Raw genomic sequence first — 21,187 nt, 5'->3', positions numbered from 1 at the left:
CAGTACTACCACCCCCAGTATGTGTAGGGAATATATTCCAAAACACACACACACTGTAGATACCTGAAAACACAAGTAATAATGAACTCTATATTTTGACTATACTGGAGGCAGAGGCACGTCATAGAATCATACTGGAAGACCTACAAAGGCCAACAAACACTTTTGAGGGGAATATTTTTTGAGCATAAGTAAGTGAAACCCTGGGAGCCCCCAGTGGCACAGTCAGGGCTGTAGCCAGAAAAAAAATTCGGGGAGAGTTGACAATTTTTTTGGGGGGGGGGGTTGAAAATTTCAGGGGGGGGGAGGTTGAACCCTGCCTTCTAGCTCACGCTGAAGCAAAGAGCACAGCAGGGGGCAGAGCAGCCTTCAATATCCTGCAGCTCTGCCCCTGTCAACCACCTCCACCAAGTCTGGCCTCCTTAATGAGAGCATTCAATACCCCCCCCCCCAACTTGGTTGCTTCACTACATCGGCTATTGCTGCAAGTAATGACAGTGTGAATAAATTGTCAATATTTGCTTGAGATAGTGCTTAAAGTTCTGGAGGGACTCTTAATTTTTTGCATCTCATAGACTTAGCATGGGGATTTGGTTAACCAGTTAAAATTCATGAGTAAACCAGGTTTTTTAAAAAAAATCTGAAACATTTCGGGAGGGGTTTGAACCCCTAAAACCACCCCCTCACTACAGGCCTGGGCGCAGTGGGTTAAACCGCTGAGCTGCTAAACTTGTTGATGGAAAGGTTGCAGGTTTGAATGCGGGGAGCGGCGTGAGCTCCTACTGTTAGCCCCAGCTTCTGCCAACCTAGCAGTTCGAAAACATGCAAATGTGAGTAGATCAAAAGGTACTGGCGTCCATGCAGGCATGCTGGCCAGATAACTTTGGAGATGTCTTACAGACAACCTTGGCTCTTCAGCTTAGAAATGGAGATGAGCATCACGCCCCAGAGTAGGACATGACTGGACTTAATGTCAAGGGAAAATCTTTACCTATGTGAAACCCTGAATATTCAATCCATATATTTGGGGGGGGGGGACGGACGGGACATTTTAATTCCCATTAATTAGCTCCTAGTATTTAATTCATTACAGTGGATAAAATACAAGTCATTCATTCTATATTAATCAGATAAATGTAGCTTGCACTTTATCCATGAAGTGCCTTTTGGTCCTCTACTGCAGGGGTCCTCAAACATTTTAAACAGAGGTCCAGTTCACAGTCCCTCAAACTGTTGGAGGGCCGGATTATAATTTGAAAAAAAAATGATGAATTCCTATGCACACTGCACATATCTTATTTGTAGTGCAAAAAACATTAAAATGAAGAATAATTTTAACAAATATAAACTTATTAGTTTTTCAATAGGAAGTGTGGACCTGCTTTTGGCTGATGAGATAGGATTGTTGTTGTTGTTGTTGTTGTGGTGTGCTTTCAAGTAATTTCAGACTTAGGTTGACCCTGAGTGAGGGCAGGGTAAATGAACTTGGAGGGCCGTATCTGGCCCCCGGGCCTTAGTTTGAGGACCCCTGCTCTATTGTATTGTTCCCTTTTCCCAAATCTAATACCAATAAAACATCTTAGAGGAAATGCTAAACAAAAGACTGGAGAAAATACATCATGATCAAACTTTTCAGTAACATGGCACTGGCAAAATCTCCATTCTCATCATTCAGTGGTTCTAAACCTGTGGGTCCCCAGGTGTTTTGGCCTACAACTCCCAGAAATGCCAGCCAGTTTACCAGCTGTTAGGATTTCTGGGAGTTGAAGGCCAAAAGATCTGGGAACCCACAGGATAAGAACCACTGTAGTTAGCTGTCATGGAAGATTCTATATTACTACCCCAAAAGTATCAATTATCTGCATCCACCATTTTTTAAAAATCTAGTTCTCCAAATACTTGTAAAATACATGCCTGACTAGTAGCTATGTTATCTGGTTCTTCTGGAACTCAACATCCAACAACATAAAAGGACCATCAAGTTTGAATATCACTGCTCTAGGAATTTGTCATTAAGGATGCTTTAAGGTAAAGAAAAAGTTTCCCCTGACATTAAGTCTAGCCGGGTCCAACTCTGAAGGGTGAGCCTCATCTCCATTTCTAAGCCGAAGAGCTGGCGGTGTCCGTAGACACCTTCAAGATCATGTGGCCAGAATGACTGCATGGAGTGCCGTTACCTTCTCACAGAAGCAGTACCTATTGATCTACTCACTTTTGCATTTTTTCAAACTGCTAGGTTGGCAGAAGCTGGGCCTAACTGCAGGAGCTCACCTCACTCCCCGGATTCGAGCCACCAACCTTTTGGTCAGCAAATTCAGCAGTTCAGTGGTTTAACCCACTGCACCACTAGGATGCTTTACATATTGCATTTCCTGTAAGGGAAAATGTATGTACCTATGACATGAAGGTTATACACAAGTCTCAACTAAACAAATCCAACATCTAGAATGAAACTGGGCTGATTTGGACACATCTGAAAAATACCTGAAAACAGGATTCCTCTGAAGCAGAATGGATCCAAATCAGAGTAGTCCCATACCCCCCCCCCCCCCCACCTCCCCAGCGGCTTCATATTTTGAAAATGTCAGGTTGAAGAGAAGGGGGAGGAAGAGGAAAAGATATGATTTTGTGACTGCCAGTTCCAGCTTATAATCTTTACTGACTGCCTCCTTCAGGCAAGCTGGAACTCTGCCTTTTTAGTGAGGTATTAACTACACTTTCTATCCACTCGGCCAGTCTCCCCTGAATTTTTTAATGAGCCTGGAAACATAAATATCTAACACATGTATAATGGTTCTCATCTATCCAAGAAACTTGTCCACATCCTCAGGCTAAAAACATTGAAAAGCATCAATTATCACTGGACATGTAAAGAGCAGAATTACATCCACTGGGTCTGTAACAATTATAGCATTCAAGTCTGAGTGAATCTGAGTGGTTTTGTCTGTACAAGTATAATGCTAGGCAGGTTCTTCCCAGTGAACTGTCATGTGGTCAGAAATGATTGAAATGTAAAAATATGTAGAACAGATCACTGTATTTCCTGCATAACAGACTTCCAGATCAGCACAATTTCCACAATGTTAACTATTTCAGCTATTTCCAGTGATAATCCATGTGAGATGCCACAATTTGGACAAACTACCGTTTATATTTCCACCTGAGCTGAAATTCTTCCCAAGTTTAATAACTGCTTTCTGAACCACCTTACTGGAATCTGAACCACATAAAGTGGCTCATGAACAACATTGCAGTCTGAAATAGTTAAGCCTTCAGTTACTGCCCGTTACGGATAGCAAGGCTCTATAAGATAACATCTGCCAAAACAAGCAATGCATTAGTCACACATGAGGGTGTAAATGGATTTCCTATGCCAATGTACAGCCATATAGGGAAAATGTCACGTATAACAGTCTTAGTATATGTGGCTGAGCAACTGTTTTTGCAAACAGTAATACTGGCGTATAAAGAGAAGACTGCTCATTCAGTAAGACTATTCCTGAAATGTGCAATTGATAAAGATACTCTAAAATCAGAAGCCTTCCTATATTAGGTGGTGATGAAGTCTATTGCAAGGAAGGGAAGAAGGAATCAAGGATTTTTGCTTAGCCTTGCTAGGCTACATTCCTTGCACAACTCTTTCTGAACATCTGGACCCAATCAAACTGATCACAAGCTGGAAAGCAGACTGTTGGCTCCTAGAAACGAACTTATCTAGCTGAGAGCTTTGCACAACTTTATTGTGTTAATGAGAGACTCTCGGAACCTAAACAGCCATTTTAAATCTTTGCAATGTTGTTTTGTTTAGTGGAGCTGAAGACACGTAAGCATACCTTCCGTGCTTGAGAGAAATTACACTGAAGTCTTGGATGTCAAAACTGGGGTGTCTTCACAAGTATTTGAAAAGGTTTGGTTTAATGAAACAATGGCAGCCTTACAGCTCAAATTTTTATTAGTTTCATTTTTTACAAGCATCATGGGAGAAGCACAATATTTAATGCAGGATGCTGGATTGGTACATTACATCGACCGGCGAATTGTCTCAATAGAGGTATGTGCAATTTGAACATTTCAGTGGGAGTAAGCTGGTTGCATCAAAATCTATTTTATGTTCTTTGTGAACAGCGCATGTACTGTCTATCTGTATCAGATAAATTAATTGCTTTTCCTTAAAGTTCCATAACTGTAATTTCAAGCATGCACAGTTTAACTAGACATAAGAGAAAAGTGTCAAATTGCAAAGTTGTTTATAAACAGAGGGCAGGAGAGCTGTTTCTGTGTATTGATTTTATGTGCAAGTAAAATGTATGTTTTACATTGGCTACCATTCAAAGTTACACATATCTAAATTCATTTTATTTCAATGGGAAAGAACATTTAATTTACTTCATTTGAGTTTACCATGGCTTAGAGTATGCTAACTCTTTTAAGTTACTGCTAAAATAATAAATGATTTTTTTTACAGGAAACAGAATGATTTTAATCCTTAAGACACATCTATTAGAGATCTTATTTGAACTTTGAATTCCAGAAGTACTCCGCCTGCTTTTTAAAGATGACCTCTCCACAAAATCTTGATGTTGTGCATGTTTCTGAAATAAGAGCTAATCTTGCTAAGTCACCCTTTTGCACAGAAGTAAATGGGAACAGAGAGCGTGAGAGGAGGAGAATCACATCGTCATGTCTTGTGATTATCAGCAATAGAAGTGTAGCAGACCTGACCTATTGCACTGGTGCTATTGGTGTTTTTTCTGTCAGTGTAAAGAGGTGTCAAACCAACAATCTGAATGCAAAACAGCAATAGGAGAGCTACGATATTGTGTGATAAGTACCACCTACAGGTGCTGTTATCTTGTTATAATTGTGATCTAGAAACCTTTTGTGATAAAGTCCTTAAATGTATGACTTTTCAAAATAATGAAAGAAGTACTTTAAAGCTCCTGCATCAAGAAAATTAACTTTGTTTTCTAAAGAGGCATGCATCATATACATTATTGCACTATAGTGAACAGAAAACACTAATATTTTGATTACAATTGCTTTGAAATTATGCAAGATTAGTAAACCAGTCATTTGCTCCAATTATGTGTTGTGCTAATTAACAGTACACATGTAGTAGCATAAACTTGTGGTGCTTCAGGTACTAATAATTCAGACTTCCATCACTCTCAGCCACCATACTCAATCCACAGGAATTATATTAATTTTGTGTGTGTGTGTCAGGAGTGACTTGAGAAACTGCAAGTCGCTTCTGGAGTGAGAGAATTGGCTGTCTGCAAGGACGTTACCCAGGGGACACCCGGAGGTTTTGATGTTTTACCATCTTGTGAGAGACTTCTCTCATGTTCCCACATGAGGAGCTGGAGCTGACAGAGGGAGCTCAACCCGCTCTCCCCAGATTCGAACCTCTGACCTGTCAGTTAGCATTCCTGTAAGCACAAGGGTTTAACCCATTGTGCCACAGGGGGCTCTTATTATATTAATTGTAATCCAATGAGATCTGCAGGGCCACATGTTTCCTCTTTATAGATGTACTTTGGTCTCTTTGACATTATAGTCTACTCTCTCTATCCCTGGCTTCTGTATCCCTGGATTCAACCACCCACAGCTTGAAAATATACCAAAAATAACCACAAAATAAAATTTTGATTTTGACATTTTATATAAAGGAAATTATTTTACTTTGCTATTCTATATAGCAAATAGAGTAGAGACATCACACTGACAATGAAGATCCGCATAGTTAAAGCAATGGTATTCCCCATAGTCACCTATGGATGTGTGAGCTGGATAATAGGGAAGGCTGAGCGAAGGAAGATGGATGCTTTTGAATTGTGGTGTTGGAGGAAAGTTCTGAGAGTGCCTTGAACTGCGAGAAGCTCCAACCAGTTCAAACTTCAGGAAATAATGCCCGACTGCTCATTGGAGGGAAGGATATTAGAGACAAAGTTGAAGTACTTTGGCCACATCATGAGGAGACAGGAAAGCTTAGAGAAGACAATTATGCTGGAGAAAATTGAAGGAAAAAGGAAGAGGGGCCAACCAAGGGCAAGATGGATGGATGGCATCCTTGAAGTGACTGGCTTGACTCTGAAGGAGCTGGGGGAGGTGATGGCTGACAGGGAGCTCTGGTGTGGGCTGGTCCATGAGGTCTCAAAGAGTCGGAAGCGACTGAACGAATGAACAAGAAATTCTATATAATGGGACCTGAGCAACTATACACTTGAGTATTTATATGGAGTCTGGAACCAAATCCCAGGAGATACCAAAGGCCAACTGTATAGCACTTTGATTCAACTTTAGCAGTTTTTAGAAGTCCTGGTTGTTTTACTGGAAAGCTGTCTGAAACAGAATTTTAATTTGGTTTCATTTTCTTGTCAGCATGCCCTGGTATGTTTCTTAGTATCTGACAGCAATCAGTAGCACGAGAATACAGCTATAGACCTCCTTTTTTGGAACGCTAACAGAAAAGGTGCCAGCTTGGCTCAGCAGGCTTACAATCAACATTGGATAGATTAGGCAAAAAGAAATCAAAGAGTCCTGTGATTAATGAGGGTGAGACAAAGAATAATTGAGAGGCAAAAGGGGGAGCCAGGGTAAAGCCTGGATTATAGATTATCATAGCAACTTTCATTTGATAAGTTGGGTAAGTGCTATAATCAATCATCATGTAATCATTTCCCATGGCTTGATGCCGATTATATGCAGAGGTGCACCAAATTGAAAAGGATTACCTTCCAGACTAACTGTGGAGATCAGTAATTACAGATATATCACAGAAACTCATATGTTGTGTTTTGGAGACCTAAAACCTGGAACAACAACACTTGAAACAGAAGATGAGCAGTCGTTGTGGTGGTGTGCCTTCAAGTCAACTCTGGCTTAAGATAGACCTATCATAAGATTTTTTTTCAGTAAGATTTAATCAGAGAAGGGTTGCCATTTTCCTTTGGCCGGCCCAAGGTTTCATGGGTGAGTAGGAATTCAAACCCTGGACTCGTGGAATCCAGTGCTCACACCATATGACTTTCTAGGTAAGCATTACAGGCCCCCATTTTTTCCACCTCTGGATTTGATTTTAATTCAACCCAGAGAAGAGTTTCACACTCATTATCCCTACTTCATTCAAGTAGTTGTCAATGCTTGTGGAGAGAAGATAAGAATCTCACTCCCTGTCATCCTGCTCTCTTGCCATGGAAGCAGACCACTTGGTAGATTTTAAGAGGTACAGTTAAAGCTTCTTCTGCAGCCTCCATTGCAAACATTGCACACAAAGGACAAGGAGGGTTGTATGGATGGGAGGAGGAGCAAAGGCTCAGAAATTATCCAAAGGAGACCCCCACATATTCATCTGTTTGCTTAGTTCCTTTTTACCTGATCGGTTTTCACCTGAGGGGAGGAATAGTCTGAATGTGTTAAAGCTAATCCAGTTCACATATGAAGCAGTCCAACTAATAGCAGGTAACTCTCCCTGATATGAAGTGTACAGAGTGAGTGACTCTCTATTAGTCTATAAGTAGTGTAAGAAAGGAAGTGCATGGTTTGTTTTCTCCATGTTTCCTTTCCCATGAAGATGAAGCTACACAAATAATTCCAATTATTGCTCATTTCAACCTCCCTCCAGAAAACATCACATGTTTGTAATTTCTGCTCTCCTTTTTTAGCACAGTAAAGATAGAAGAATGACTGCTTTCTTTCTCTCTCTCACTTACTGGAGAAAATGAGGGAAGGGAGGGCAAACTGCCTATGCAGGAAACTGCAAAGCTACAGTTCCAAGTAACAGTACTTGGTTGACTCTTTTCTTTGGCTTCATCCCTTCCAGCTGTGCAACATCTGGATCAGCAGGGGCCTCACTGCTGTCTTCCGCCAGCACAGTTACTATTTATTTCTGCCTTTTGGAAAGAAATTATTAGGCTGTGGTGAAATTCTGCAGGCAGCTGTTGTCCAGCTTCCTCAAAGGTCAAAGAACAAAAGCTGAGTGCTTACTGAAAAATACAGAAACTAAACCCATTTGCCTTTCAAAGTGTACATTGGAAAATATTGTGTAAATATAACAAATGTTTCCAAAGATAGGTATATATAAGCACAGCCAGTCCTCTGTATCCATGGATTCTGTATCCACAGTTTCAACCATCCACAGACTTAAAATATCACACATACACCCATTGAAAAAGCGAATTTTCGTTTTGCCATTTTCTATAAGGGATACCAGTTTACTGTGCCATGTATATAAAAGAACTTGATAATCCAGGGATTTTGGTATTATGAAGGATCTTGGAACCAAACCCATGTAGATACCAAGGACTTGTTGTTTATTTGTTCAGTCACTTCCGACTCTTCGTGACCTCATGGACCAGCCCACGTCAGAGCTCCCTGTTGGCCGTGGCCACCCCCAGCTCCTTCAGAGTCAAGCTAGTCACTTCAAGGATACCATCCATCCATCTTGCTCTTGGTCGGTCCCTCAGCTCTTAAACTAAAGAACCTTTCACACTACATAATAGTATCACTACAATTCCACTTTAACTGTCATGGCTCCATCTTATGAAATTCCAGTGTTTGTCATTTGGAGAGGCAGTAGAACTCTTTGGCTGAGAATTCTGTATACCTGTCCCAAAACTATAGATCCCAGTATACTACAAGATGGTGTCATAGTAGCAAAAGTAGAACAACAGTTTGAAAAGGCTTTCATTCTCTGTATATAAGTTCTAGCTGTCTGTTTTCTGATTAAAGAACAGATTGAACAAATGCAATCAAGATATAGCAGATTATGTGGAAGAGTTCCAAGAGTTTTCAAAGAAAATGATGTCACGCGTAGAAGGACTTGGCATTTTAAAGACAGAGCTCAAAAATGAAGTGGATCATTTGCTAACAAGAGTGGAAAGAGCTCAGAGAGAAATTGACTACTTTGAATCTGCAAAAGAGTCACCAAGCCCCTGCGTGGAAGTCGACGAAGACCTACTGGAGCAACAATTAGTGGAACAAGAAGAGTCTCGGAACAAAATCAAGCTTATGCTTAATGCAAGTAAGAGCTATTTATCCATAATATTTTATTCTTACTGTTCAATCAATGCCTCGGTTTGCATCTCAAACCAAGACACTGCCATATAATGCAATTCTGAAACTGCATTATCAAAGGAGATAATTCACATTATCTGCTTTGAATGGGATCAAATGAGTCTACACTGCTATATAATCCAGTTCAAAGAAAACAATCTGGATTTTATATGGCAGTGTAGATGGGGACTGAGTTGTCATGATGTGAATGTTTTGTTACATACCTGTTGTATGGTATTTTTTAGCAGAAACACAGGGTAAAAACAAAATATAACATCCGTATAAAAGTAATATAACTCCCCCCTTTTTAAAAAAAAATTAAAAAAAACCTCTTGGATTTTCTCTTTTGATGTGGCTGTGATGTTGTCCTCATTTTAGCCATGCAAGTATTTGAAGGGAGGGCAATAAGCTTTAATGTGTGAATAAGCATTTATTTTATTTCTAAAATCCTTCCGTTCATGTAATGGCAAAGCTGGATCTAACCAATTTCTTACATAGCATCACCATACAATACTTTAAGTAGAAACTGACTATAAACTGTAGGGTGGTTGCCCTTATAGTAAGAATACTGCCTTGCCTCCATTATTTAGTCAGGCATTCATGAAAGATAAACTTTGAAAAGAATTCATATCTTTGTTCACTTTCTCTAAGGCCTTTGTTCACTTTCTTCTACACTGCCATATAATCCAGATACCCAAAGCAGATAATCTGCGTTATCTGCTTTGAACTAGATTATATCAGTCTACGCTACCATATCATCCAGTTCAAGGCAGATAATCGGGACTTTATATGACAGACAGTGTAGAAGGGGGGCTTAGCCTTTTGCCACTGTGAAAATTGCTGCTGAAATCTGAGGAGTGGCTGCCTGCAATACTTCCTACAGTAACTTTTTTTGTGTCAGAAGCAACTTGAGAAACTGCAAGTTGCTTTTAGCATGAGAGAATTGGCCGTCTGCAAGGACATTGCCCAGGGGACTCCCGGATATTTTACCACCCTATGGAAGGCTTCTCTCATGTCCCCACTTGAGAAGCTGGAGCTGACAGACAGGACCTCACCCCACTCCCCAGATTCAAACCGCTGACCTTTTGGTCAGCAGCCCTGCCAGCAAAAGGGTTTAACCCATTGTACCACCAGAGCTCCTACAGTAACTAGAACACTGCTTCTTATACTATGGGTCCCGACCTTTTAGATCAATGTTGGGGTAATGAAAAAAAAATCAGTCTATGACCTAGTGGCAATTTAGACGTTTCATTAATTTGTTGTGCAGTGTTTGCAGTGGAGTCTGCAGAAGAAGCTTTAAGCTTCATAAAAAGCTTTGCAAATACTGATTTGTTATCAGTATTTGTTTCATATTATTATTATTATTTAAAACTTTTATATCCCGATCTTCTCACCTCCGTAGAGGGTCTCAGACCGGCTTACAGCAAGGAATCAATGCTACTAATACAAGTTAAAACATCATACAACAATACAAGATTAAAATACATATAGATAAATGTCATACTAATGTTATTGTTATATATCTCTATACACAGGAGTCACATAAAAAAATCTCTAGCCACAAGGGGTCCCGAGTAGAAAGGTTTAAGAAGCCCTGAGTTAGAGCATCACGTTGTTCTAGCCTATTCCACCTGTTCTATGTACCTTTTAGCAATGTTCTTGCAGGCTGATAATGAGCACTATTGGTTGTTTTCAATATTTCAAGTGAAAGAGTTATTGGCCATATTAAAGTTATATGAGAAGCCAGGTATGTGTGCACATAACTCTCTGACAGTTCATTTCAAACTTTGCAGTGACTAAAAGTACCAATTGCCCTACTTTCAAATGAAGTCTAAAATTCTCATTTGATGCAGATATAATTCAGGGTAACCTACTGCACAAGGTTTTCAAGAATGCTGAGTTTTCTCCTCACTATATACATAAGCCTCAGTCACTGGCATCCAAGAAGATAATTCCCCTGAAGGAAATGGAAATATATCTACTTGGGAAGCTGAAGGAGGCCCCCAAAGAGGGCTGTGATAAAGCAACAGAAGTTGCTTTAGCCTCTTGCATAAGGTTTTTGGCTACCACTTCCTGCCTTCAGGGCTTGTTTACTCAGTTTGACTGCAAATGCTGTACCTTATTAAAAGACATTCTTTAAACTTCAGATAGTATTTCTCCTCACTTGTATTGCCTTTGGCAGACTGGTTATTTTTTTGAGTAAACTGCATTAAAGTGTTTGCCAGAAAACATGGCTCTGACAAGAAAATATTTGGGTCCTAGAGTCTAACATGAGCTAGGAAGCCTGTTACTGTTGCTCAAATGTGTGTGTATGATGGAGACAGACTGCAGTTTGTTTACAACTCTGTGATATGATGAAGAAGTTTTCAATAGCACACCATCGTTGTCATAATTGAGAATAGTTCCCATATGATCTATATTTGCAATGGCATAGGATACAATTTATTGACAATTAAAATAGATTTCCTGTATCCTCTGAACTGATATATGCAGTTTTACTTATCCATGATTTTACATATCCAGGTATTCAAGTAGCATTTCCTGGACACTCCTTTCTTGGTAATTCCATCATTCTTCCTATTGAAAATAGGCTTTGCTATTATGCTCAGTTTCACGAATTCACACAAAATCCAGGAATGTATATGTGGAGAAACAGCAGGGATGAGGGGCGACTTTGTCACATCACACAGCACTTTGTCATGGTGACACTGCCTCCATCACATGAGGGAAGCATTACCGAAGTGGCACTGCTCCATGTTGGCTTCATTGGAGCCAGCACAACATGGGCAGGCTCCCATGTTTGGACAGAAGCGTCCCTTACACTTACACTCCGATTGTGGGCAGGGCCTCCACCGAAAGTTCAGCAATGTCATGTGATGGGCAGTGTGCTGATCCATCGCTGGGCTGGCAGGGAAGTGTCCTAAAATGATAAAACAGCCCTGTGTGATGAAGTGGCAAGTGAGGTGAAATCTTCTAAACAGGAGCACAGACTGCAAAACAAATGTTACAGGGGTGTTAACCCTTTCCTATGCTATCCAAAACTTTTTTTAAAAAAAATGGAGTTACACTTTAAAAATTCACCTGTTCTGACTTACATACAAATTCAACTTAAGAACAAACTTACATAAGCTATTATGTCCATAACCTGGGGACTGCATGTATTGTGGTAACCCATAGAGTGATATGTAAATGGATTGACTAGCATACCCTCCACTAGTCCCAGTCTGGCCAGGGACAGGTCTGATACATCTTCTCTTGTTGCAGTTTTCCAGCTGCTTCTTAACTCAGCAAGAAAAGAGGGGAGAACAAAGTCAAAATTTTGTTTTTTCCAGTAGACTTAGACAGCAGCAAACAGTTGTAACCTCTCATAGTTTGTATGTTCTTCCCCATTAAATTAACTTTTGTGCTGACAGAATAATGCTGCCAGTGGATATTGGTCCGACTGAAATGCTTTCCTTCTCTGCATCTTGTGTCAATCCATCAACACCACTTAAAACTGTGGCAGTAATATTTCACTGATAATAGTGTGGCATTGTGGTGATGATTGACTCTGGAGACCAGGGTGTGAATCCCCAGTTGGCCATAAAAGTCTGCTATGTGAGTTACACACTCTCAGCCCCAGAAACCCCTGTGATGGGGTCAGCTTAGGATACCCATAAGTCAGAAATGAATTGAAGTTACACAACTCCGCCGCCACCACCAATAACAACAACAACAACAACAACAACAACAACAACTTATTATGGGGAGCAACCAGCCGTGCAATGAAGTTATATTTTTAAACATGTAATCAGTAATCAGTGAAGTTACCATACCAGTAAATCAAATAACAATTTCAAGTTGCTTTCAAAAGCTAGATCCATTTCAATAAGAATCGTCTAAATGTTATACTATTCTCTTATCAATCCCTTGTCTTTCTTCTTTTAAAAAGATTAACAGAAAGTAATAGGACAGTAACAGGCAGGTAATGTGTAGGAAAGAGAAATCCACCAGGACAGATTTGCTAACATGACTCTTTCATCAGTGCAAGTCCCAATTGGATCCTCATTGGAGAACAGAGGAAGTGAAACTTGAGTTGTTTTTGTTGGGTTTTTAAATTCCAGAATTCCTCTCTGAACTGATAACTAGGAAGTCCAGATGGTGATCCTCAAGGGAAATTACTCTCCCCTGGCATTGCAGTTTTCGTTTATTAATCTGTGATGTAATATTTGACTTTGTCATTATTCTGGCTTATGGTGATCCCTTTCACAGGGTTTTCTTGGCAAGATTAGTTCAGAGAGGATTTGCTTTTGTCTTCCTCTGTTTTGCCCACAGTAATTCATTGGGCAAAACAAGACAAATTAACACAATGCAGCATCGCTGCAAGTGCTGTCTGAAAGCTCCCTAAGACAATACCTTCTTCAGGCTGATCAAAACCCTTTCACACTGCACAATTATAGTACTATAAATTCTCTTTTGCTGTTGTGATAGCAACCTATGAAATCCTAGGACCTGCAGCATAATGAGGGATACTTATTCCCTTAGTTGGTGTCATAGGATGCATTGCATTCTTTCATCGATTGAGGAATTACTATCATTATCATTGTCATTATACTTATTTGTATCTTGTTTTTCTCCCAAAAATGGGACACCAGGTGGCTCACAATTTTTAAAATGATAGCACTTGTCAATGGGAAAACTCCTCTAAAAAAATCTTATCAAGAAAATCCAGTGAGAGTCCATCTTGTGTCCACCACGAGTTGAAATCATTTGGAAGGCAGGTAACAACAATGTTATAATTATCGACCAGAGACCTCTAGTACATCACCAAAGTGCAAATTCCATGGAAGGCGGCCATGGCAGTTAAAGTGAAATCATAATGTTAAGACTGTTCTGTCGGAAAGGCTCCAAGGTGTGATAATGAGAAATTTGGACCAGATGTTCTATGTTCCATTTGGCAAATTATTTTCTTTAACAAAACCCAGAGCAATTATGATAGGTGAGTCTGGAACCAGTTTGGAGAAATAATGTGAGCATTCTTCAGTTGTGATAGAATAAGGGGCAGGGAGATATTTACATCGTAAAACCAAGAACCTTACTAAACTTGTTTTGATGACACATCTTTTTTTGTCTTGTTGATTGTTGTTCTTTTCACTTAAAGGCTGCAGCTACATGATTGCAAGTATCAAGTCCCTAAAGATAGTGAAGAAATCTGGAGACGTGCATGGCTCATGGTTGAAAGACCCAGGCAAGAATCACCACAAAATTTATTTCTTAACTGGGACAAAGAACAAAACTGTAATGGAGTTTCCAAATATCGGGGCTTTCATTGAAAACAAGAAAAAACCATCACCTCGGAGAATTAATCTTCCATTTCCATGGCAAGGAGCAGGACATGCTATATATAATGGCTTTCTGTTTTACCATAGATATGGTTCCTTAAATGAGGTAATTAAGTTTGATAGTCAGAAGAGAAATGTGACAGGCCAGATGTTTCTGCCTGATGCAGGCGAGGCACCTGTCTATGAACTTAATCCTTCTACAAAAATAGACCTAGCTGTGGATGAACTGGGATTGTGGGCAATTCATGCAGAGCCAGGTGGCAGCAAAAATTTGGCCCTTACCAAAATCAACCATGAAACCATGGTTTCAGAGTATACTTGGGATACAAACTGCAAAAGCCAGAATGCAGAAGCAGCTTTCATGCTATGTGGTGCCTTGTATGTAGTATACAATTCACCAGGGGGAGGCACACCTCGTATAGAATGTATTTATGATACTTTAGATGTCATCAGTCCTTATGAAATTCCAACTATTCATTTCCCCAAACGCCAGACAAGTCATTCCATGGTGCATTATTACCCCAGAGAAAAGCAACTCTTTGCCTGGGATAATGCATCTCAGATCATTTACAAGCTCTTGACAAAGCAAAAGAGCTAAAAGAATAACAACAATCCTCCATTCCATCCACCTTTCCCAGTAAAAGTACAGGTAATAGAATGGGCTGCAGAATGCTATTGTTTTTTCTATTTGTATTGTATACATTTTAGAATTTATTTTTTCATCTTTCTGTACTTTTAAAAGACATTATTTTCACTTCTCTCCAGTCATCTGTGAGCACTGCATAATGTCTCTTTCTCCTTGCAAAGAGAGATCGTTCTTGGATGCAACAACCATAAACATTTCTGCTTCAGGTTTTAGATCAGGGCAAAAGAACTAAACAACAATTTAGTGGTGGTGTGGCTCTTCGGAAGCTGTTGGCCTTGAACAAGTATTTTTATTATTACAACTAGCTATGCTAGCTAGAAATAATCTCAGAATTGCATCCCCAAAAGTATCTTTTCTAAATCCAAGGAGAATGGACCTGAACAACGATTGAGGAAAGTGTTGAACACTTGTCCTCGTCCCAATGAAGAAAAATAAGTGACATAAGTGTTTTTATCATACAAACAGTGCACCTAGTTTGACTTTTCTTTCTTGCTTGTTCCTCTCCTGCCTTCCCCTTATCCAAGGTAGTATTTTCATCTCTAGTTTTGTTTTCCTCTGAATTTCCTGTTCTCTATCCCAATTCCACCCCAGACAGACATCATAAAATTGTTTTCAAGACCAACATCAGAAGACAACCATTCAGTAAAGAGAAACCTGCCACCGTCTTAATGAATCGGCTGTTTACACCAGAATCCTCAAATATGTCATCTTTTCCCATATTCCCCAAGTCTTCGGATTCCCAAATTTTCCCTGGCTGCCTTGGCTAGCTTATATTCCCACACTGACAAAACCTTAAAATATTCAGCTATGCATCATCTCAATCACTTTGGCTCTCTCCAACCATCAATTCCTTTCTGCCCTGAATACATTTTCTTTTGACCTTAAAATGATAGTTTTTGATTTTCTTCTGCAAAAGGCCAAGATCTCTGAGGGAGATCGCATTCTTCATTTGTAAAGGTCCCTGATTCAGCTCCCAATATAATCTGAAATGTTTTGGAATGCTTCCTGCTAAAAATGACTCTATGTCAGTCAATATAAGAAATGCTATATGGGGCTGCTCCTATCATTAGGCAAGTGAGGCAGTGGTAGCTGATAAGGAGCATTGATGGGATTTTGGATGGTAACGCCATGTATGCTCCCTGAGCCATTTCTGCATACTAGGCCTGGCCATTTTTAACTCCATAAGGGCCAGATCTTTGGTCAGGCTTAGCTGCCTACTCAAAACCAAGCTACCCGCAAAACTGCAAGCTAATATATTGCTTTCTCCCACTTTCTCCACTATTGTGAAGATATCAGCTAAGAGTGAGCAAAAGTATGAAATCTTGTATGGAGTTGCAGATTCCTTCTAATTAGAAAGTATTGGTCTTTGTAGTTTGGTGAGGTGCTAGAAGGTCTCTGACTGAGAGTTTTAGCCAAACTGCAAACCTCGGGATTCCACAGGATGTTGTTATAGCAGTTAAAGTGGATTCATACTGCTACAATTGTAGTGTTAAATGGCCCCTAGTGCTTTGATCTGTAAGTGCAATCTCCAATATATCAAGAATTGGAATGGTCTGGTTCTCCAAATGTTGAACTGCAATTTGCATCACCCCTTGTTTACATAGACAACTATGCAAAATACCAGGAGTTGCAACACAACAGCATCTGAATGACCATACAATTTCCATGTTTGGACATGGAAATCCACTTTATGACTTCATTTGGGTTGTGCACACTCAGGACAACAACTACAACTCAACAGAGATGCAGGTCATGTTGTGTGGCACACTCACCTCTGTCCTCCAAGAAAGGACAGCTAAGGAGAAACAGCTTGAGAAATGGTCCCTGCTGAATCCCAGCACACGCCACCAGAGATGCTACTTGGTGCTCCACAGAAAGCTGGAAGGCATCTTGAGATGGCAAATGGTCAATATGGGGATGCAGAGAAGAAACTTTACAACAGACGTAGTTTGATTAAACATTCCTGCTATGTGCATAATGGATCCTGTGGGATGGAGGTGATTACCTTTTACTAGCGGGGAACTTCCACACACGATAGAGAAGAATAAAATGTAGAAGCCTCTTTCAATGCTCTTGAAGAGCTAGATGTGTGTAAAATTCTAGTTCGTCTCATCATTTAAGATCTCCACTAATATAGAATCACAACAATTCTACAATATTATTATCTTCAGAGCTGCTGCAGCCAATTCACCAGCCAGTAACCATACATCTTCTGAAAAGCTTCTCCTTATTCAGCTAGGTTTTCCACTAAACATTAGATATGCAGTTCTACCAGCACCCTTACTGAATGGCTTACCACTTTGGTAAAATCTCCTTCAAGAATCATGGATGATTACTCTTGGCCCAGTATGATTGCCTTCCAGAAGTAGAGTGTCTGTGATGGGTCCATAAATGATTATGAAGACCTACTCTGGATCCACATGGTCTTTTACATTGAGGACATATTCCATATGGAAGGCAGTCACAACAAGGATTTACTTGACTTGCATTCCCCTTCTCTCTTTTGGCCTCTATTCATGCCTTCTCAAAATCCATAGTGCCATTGGCAACAGCTGATCCCCAGTAAAACACTTGAGTGCCAAAGCTTTCCAGTTCTGTTTATATCACATTTTCTTTAGGTTAGCTTTAAGCCCATATTTAAATCTCCTCTGTTGTCCACTGAAATTCCATTTTCCATTCTTATGCTGAGAATAAAGTAACTGATTTGATTGGGCATTTAGACAGCATGGCCAGTCCAGCAAAATTGATGGCAGAGGATCACCATTTCAATGCTGGTGGTGTTTGCTTCTTACCCCCTCTGAGTCCCCCTGCGGGGGTGAGAAGAGCGGTGTAGAAATGATGAAAATAAATAAATGAATTCTTTGGTATTCTCCTTCAAGAATACTACAAGTAAATCTAGGTTCCCCAATAGGATGCATGATATCTATGTATTCTTGTAGCTATCTGTATGCTAGTTTTCCTAATGTAGAGGATATATTTTTAAAGAAATGAAATAAAAAATGATATATTGGCACAATTTTAAGTGTATTTGAATTCAAATTTCCAGCTCAAACTGTACTTGGAAGGGGGGCGTCCAGGAACAGTGAATGGCAATGTCTTACCGAAGAATCATATCTTATTTCCTTATGTTGAGACAAGAATAGTTGTTTTGTCTATAAGTTACATCAGTTGAGCAAGAATGATTTTCAGAAGTAATCTCAGCAATAATAAAAGGTACTTGCAATCATGCTAATGCTCTGGTTACTTACATTTGAAGACAATATGTTAAAATATCGTATGTCCCTTCCTAACATGCCTGTATTCTTCTGCCGCCCAGATTTTTCTTGGCTGCCTTGGCTCAAGGATTCCCACACTCCGGCTAAACTGAAAATTATATTCAAATTGAAACCATGGTTTCTCCTCCAACTATGCACCATCTCAACTACTCATCCTTTTTGCACACTCATCACAACTGCACCTTACTTTAACACAGAATTGTATCACCTACAAGTTGAGTCTCCATTATCCACAAATCCAAAAACTGATTTCCCCAGACACAACAGCTATTCACTTCCACCTTCAAGGTGGTGGCTGTGACAGACTTGCTCATACCACTTTCAGATTCTTAGTCTCTCTCCTGTCTCACATGTCAGGAGGCTGGAGAGAATCTGGGAAGAGACAGAGACGGAGATACTGAGACTGAAAAATGGTGGAAGGCATTGATTTGCACAAGGTAACTTTGAAACCCACCCCTTTCTCCTTCTCCCTTCACACTATTCTTCTTTTCCCAGGGTATAAAAGTAACTCCCTTTCTTACCTATTCTTCACCTCTTTATTCTTCTCTATTCTGTTTCCCTCCCCACTTTTTTCCTGCTGAAGGGAGAGATTGTGGTACTCCGCTGGAATGGGATGGGGAATATCTTTCCATTCCCTTTTTTCTTTCCCTTGGGCAGGATTGGGGAATGGGGAAAATATACTGCTGTGTTGAATTAAAAAATCTTTGCTTGTCAATGGAAAGAGAACCGGGAGGGTGCCAACCTAGTTTGCTGTAAGAGGAAGTTCCAGAAGGTGAAAGCAGACAATGAGAAGGTCTGCCTGCTTCCATGTTCTCACCAAATGAGCCTGTGATGATGTTCGGACTAAGGGAAAGCCTTCTATTCTCTCTAATTTGATGGCAATAGGCTAGTTTCAGGAAGCTTTATCTTCCAACAGAACAAACAGCCTTCTAGCATCATCCTGAGGCAACTGCCTTACTTGGCTAATTAATATTAGTGTTAGTAGTTGCAGCCTGATTATGTTTCCTTGGTTGGGACACAAAATGGCTAAAAACTTTAAAAAACACATAGTTAAAACACATAAAAGGTAAAATAAATAAAAGATAATTAAACTGCATCAGGTCTTACAATAATTAAAATACAATTCTACAATAAGAAAGCGGTCAAAAACAATTCAGCATCCCCTAGCCCATTTCAGATTTAAAAGCCTGTCTGAATAAAAAGGTTTTGGCCTGCCACTGGAAAGATAACAAGAAATGGTCTAATCTTAGGGGCTGTCCTGGGGCTAATTTGCAATTTATGCAAGATATAAACTTGTTGCTAATTCTCCTGAAATGTTTCAAGAGCTACACATTTGTGAGCATACAGTGAAATCAATTTGTGATTTGTTTGGGGGATTTTTTGGTGGTCCTTAGTAAAGCAAGCATTATCGCTCCTTCAGGGCGTTGGGGCTGAGTGCAGTTATGTTTGAGCATCACATGGTCTGCCTCAGCCAATCACAGAATCGTTTTCCTCTCCATTGTCCTGGACTTCAAGTCCCAGAATTCCCTGTTTTTCCCCCACAAGTCATCTCCACCTTTCAGTAGGAGAGAAAATTTAAACAATTCCAAAAAAAATCAGTGCATAAGTGAAATGTTCTGAAACTTTGTAGAAATGATGCCCTACTCATGCTCTGTTGCTCTGTGGAAATTCAAAAGGATTCTTTTTTTTGTTTTGTTTCTAAAAATGTTATTTGTAAGAATTTTTTTTAAAAAAAAATCAGTGGATGAGTGAAAATTCTGAAACTTGGCAGGCTTATGAACATAATTGTGTCCTATAAGTGTGCCAAGTTTCATCCTAATAGCCATTTAACTGACAGAGTAACGAGCCTCTAAAATTCCCCCATTGCTGTGTTTAGAATCTGAATTTCAGAAAATTCAGATTCTAAACACACACACACACCTGCCCCCCTGAAATATTTTCGTAATGGATTTCTGCCATTTCGCACACCCTAATATCTTTACACTTGCAAACATTATATAATATCTTCATAATTGCCAATCTCAGGTGCTTCTTTCCTTCCTGGTGTCAGAATTCCAGAGAAGGATTCAAAAGGCAGAAAGCTGAGGGGAGAGTGGTGCAGGAGAAAAAGAAGAAGAGGACCTATGGATCTCCAGTATCGAAACCTATGACGGATTTCCATCTCTTCCTGAAATGGGGAATGATTCTTATCATCCTGGGTACTTTATGTTATGTAAAAAGTAGAAAAGAATGTTGTCTTTCAAAGGTGAATACAGTGTCTTACTATCTTCTGCTTTGCAAGCAGCACTCAGTGAGATTTGGCAACTATGAAATGCACCAGTTCTGCAATTGGATGGCCATGTTAGAACACAATCTTTTTTCTCCATTCAAACTTCCTATAAATATTAAACGTTATGTTACAAGAAAGTAGTTCTTTTGGATTAGGAATGTTAAAGAACTCTCTAGTAAAGGTAAAGGATTCCCCTAACATTAAGTCTAGTCGTGTCCGACTCTGGGGGGTGGTGTTCATCTCCATTTCTGAGCCAAAGAGGTGGCGTGGTCCAGACACCTCCAAAGTCATGTGGTCAACATGACTGCATGGAGTGCCATTACCTTCCCACCAAAGCGGAACCTATTAATCTACTCACATTTGCATATTTTCGAACTGTTAGGTTGGCAGAAGCTGGGCCTAACAGCGGGAGCTTATCCTACTTCTCCAGATTTGAACTGCCGACCTTTCGGTCAGCAAGTTCAGCAGCTCAGCGGTTTAACCCACTGCGTCATCAGGGGGCCTTAAAGAACTCTCTATGGAGACATTAATCCAAAAAATACACTAATCTGACATTGTTGAAGCTGATGCAATTGCAAAACCTAGAGTGGGATGTGTTGGTCATATTCTTTACATAACATCA

At 39.9% G+C, this 21,187-nt stretch overlaps 1 protein-coding gene across 1 annotated transcript; it reads left to right on the top strand.

The window, feature by feature from the left end:
* The first annotated feature begins 3,426 nt into the window (after positions 1 to 3,426).
* On the top strand, positions 3,427 to 18,037 carry OLFML1 (olfactomedin like 1). Its single transcript, XM_060766624.2, has 3 exons — positions 3,427 to 4,051; positions 8,731 to 9,022; positions 14,195 to 18,037. The coding sequence occupies exons 1-3, from the start codon at positions 3,926 to 3,928 to the stop codon at positions 14,971 to 14,973; spliced, it is 1,197 nt and encodes a 398-aa protein (XP_060622607.2). The 5' UTR covers positions 3,427 to 3,925; the 3' UTR covers positions 14,974 to 18,037.
* Positions 18,038 to 21,187: the final 3,150 nt, after the last annotated feature.

This window comes from Anolis sagrei, chromosome 1 (assembly GCF_037176765.1).
Source record: "Anolis sagrei isolate rAnoSag1 chromosome 1, rAnoSag1.mat, whole genome shotgun sequence".
In the NCBI taxonomy this organism is placed as follows: Eukaryota; Metazoa; Chordata; class Lepidosauria; order Squamata; family Dactyloidae; genus Anolis; species Anolis sagrei.
This window is presented reverse-complemented; position numbering and strand designations above follow the sequence as displayed.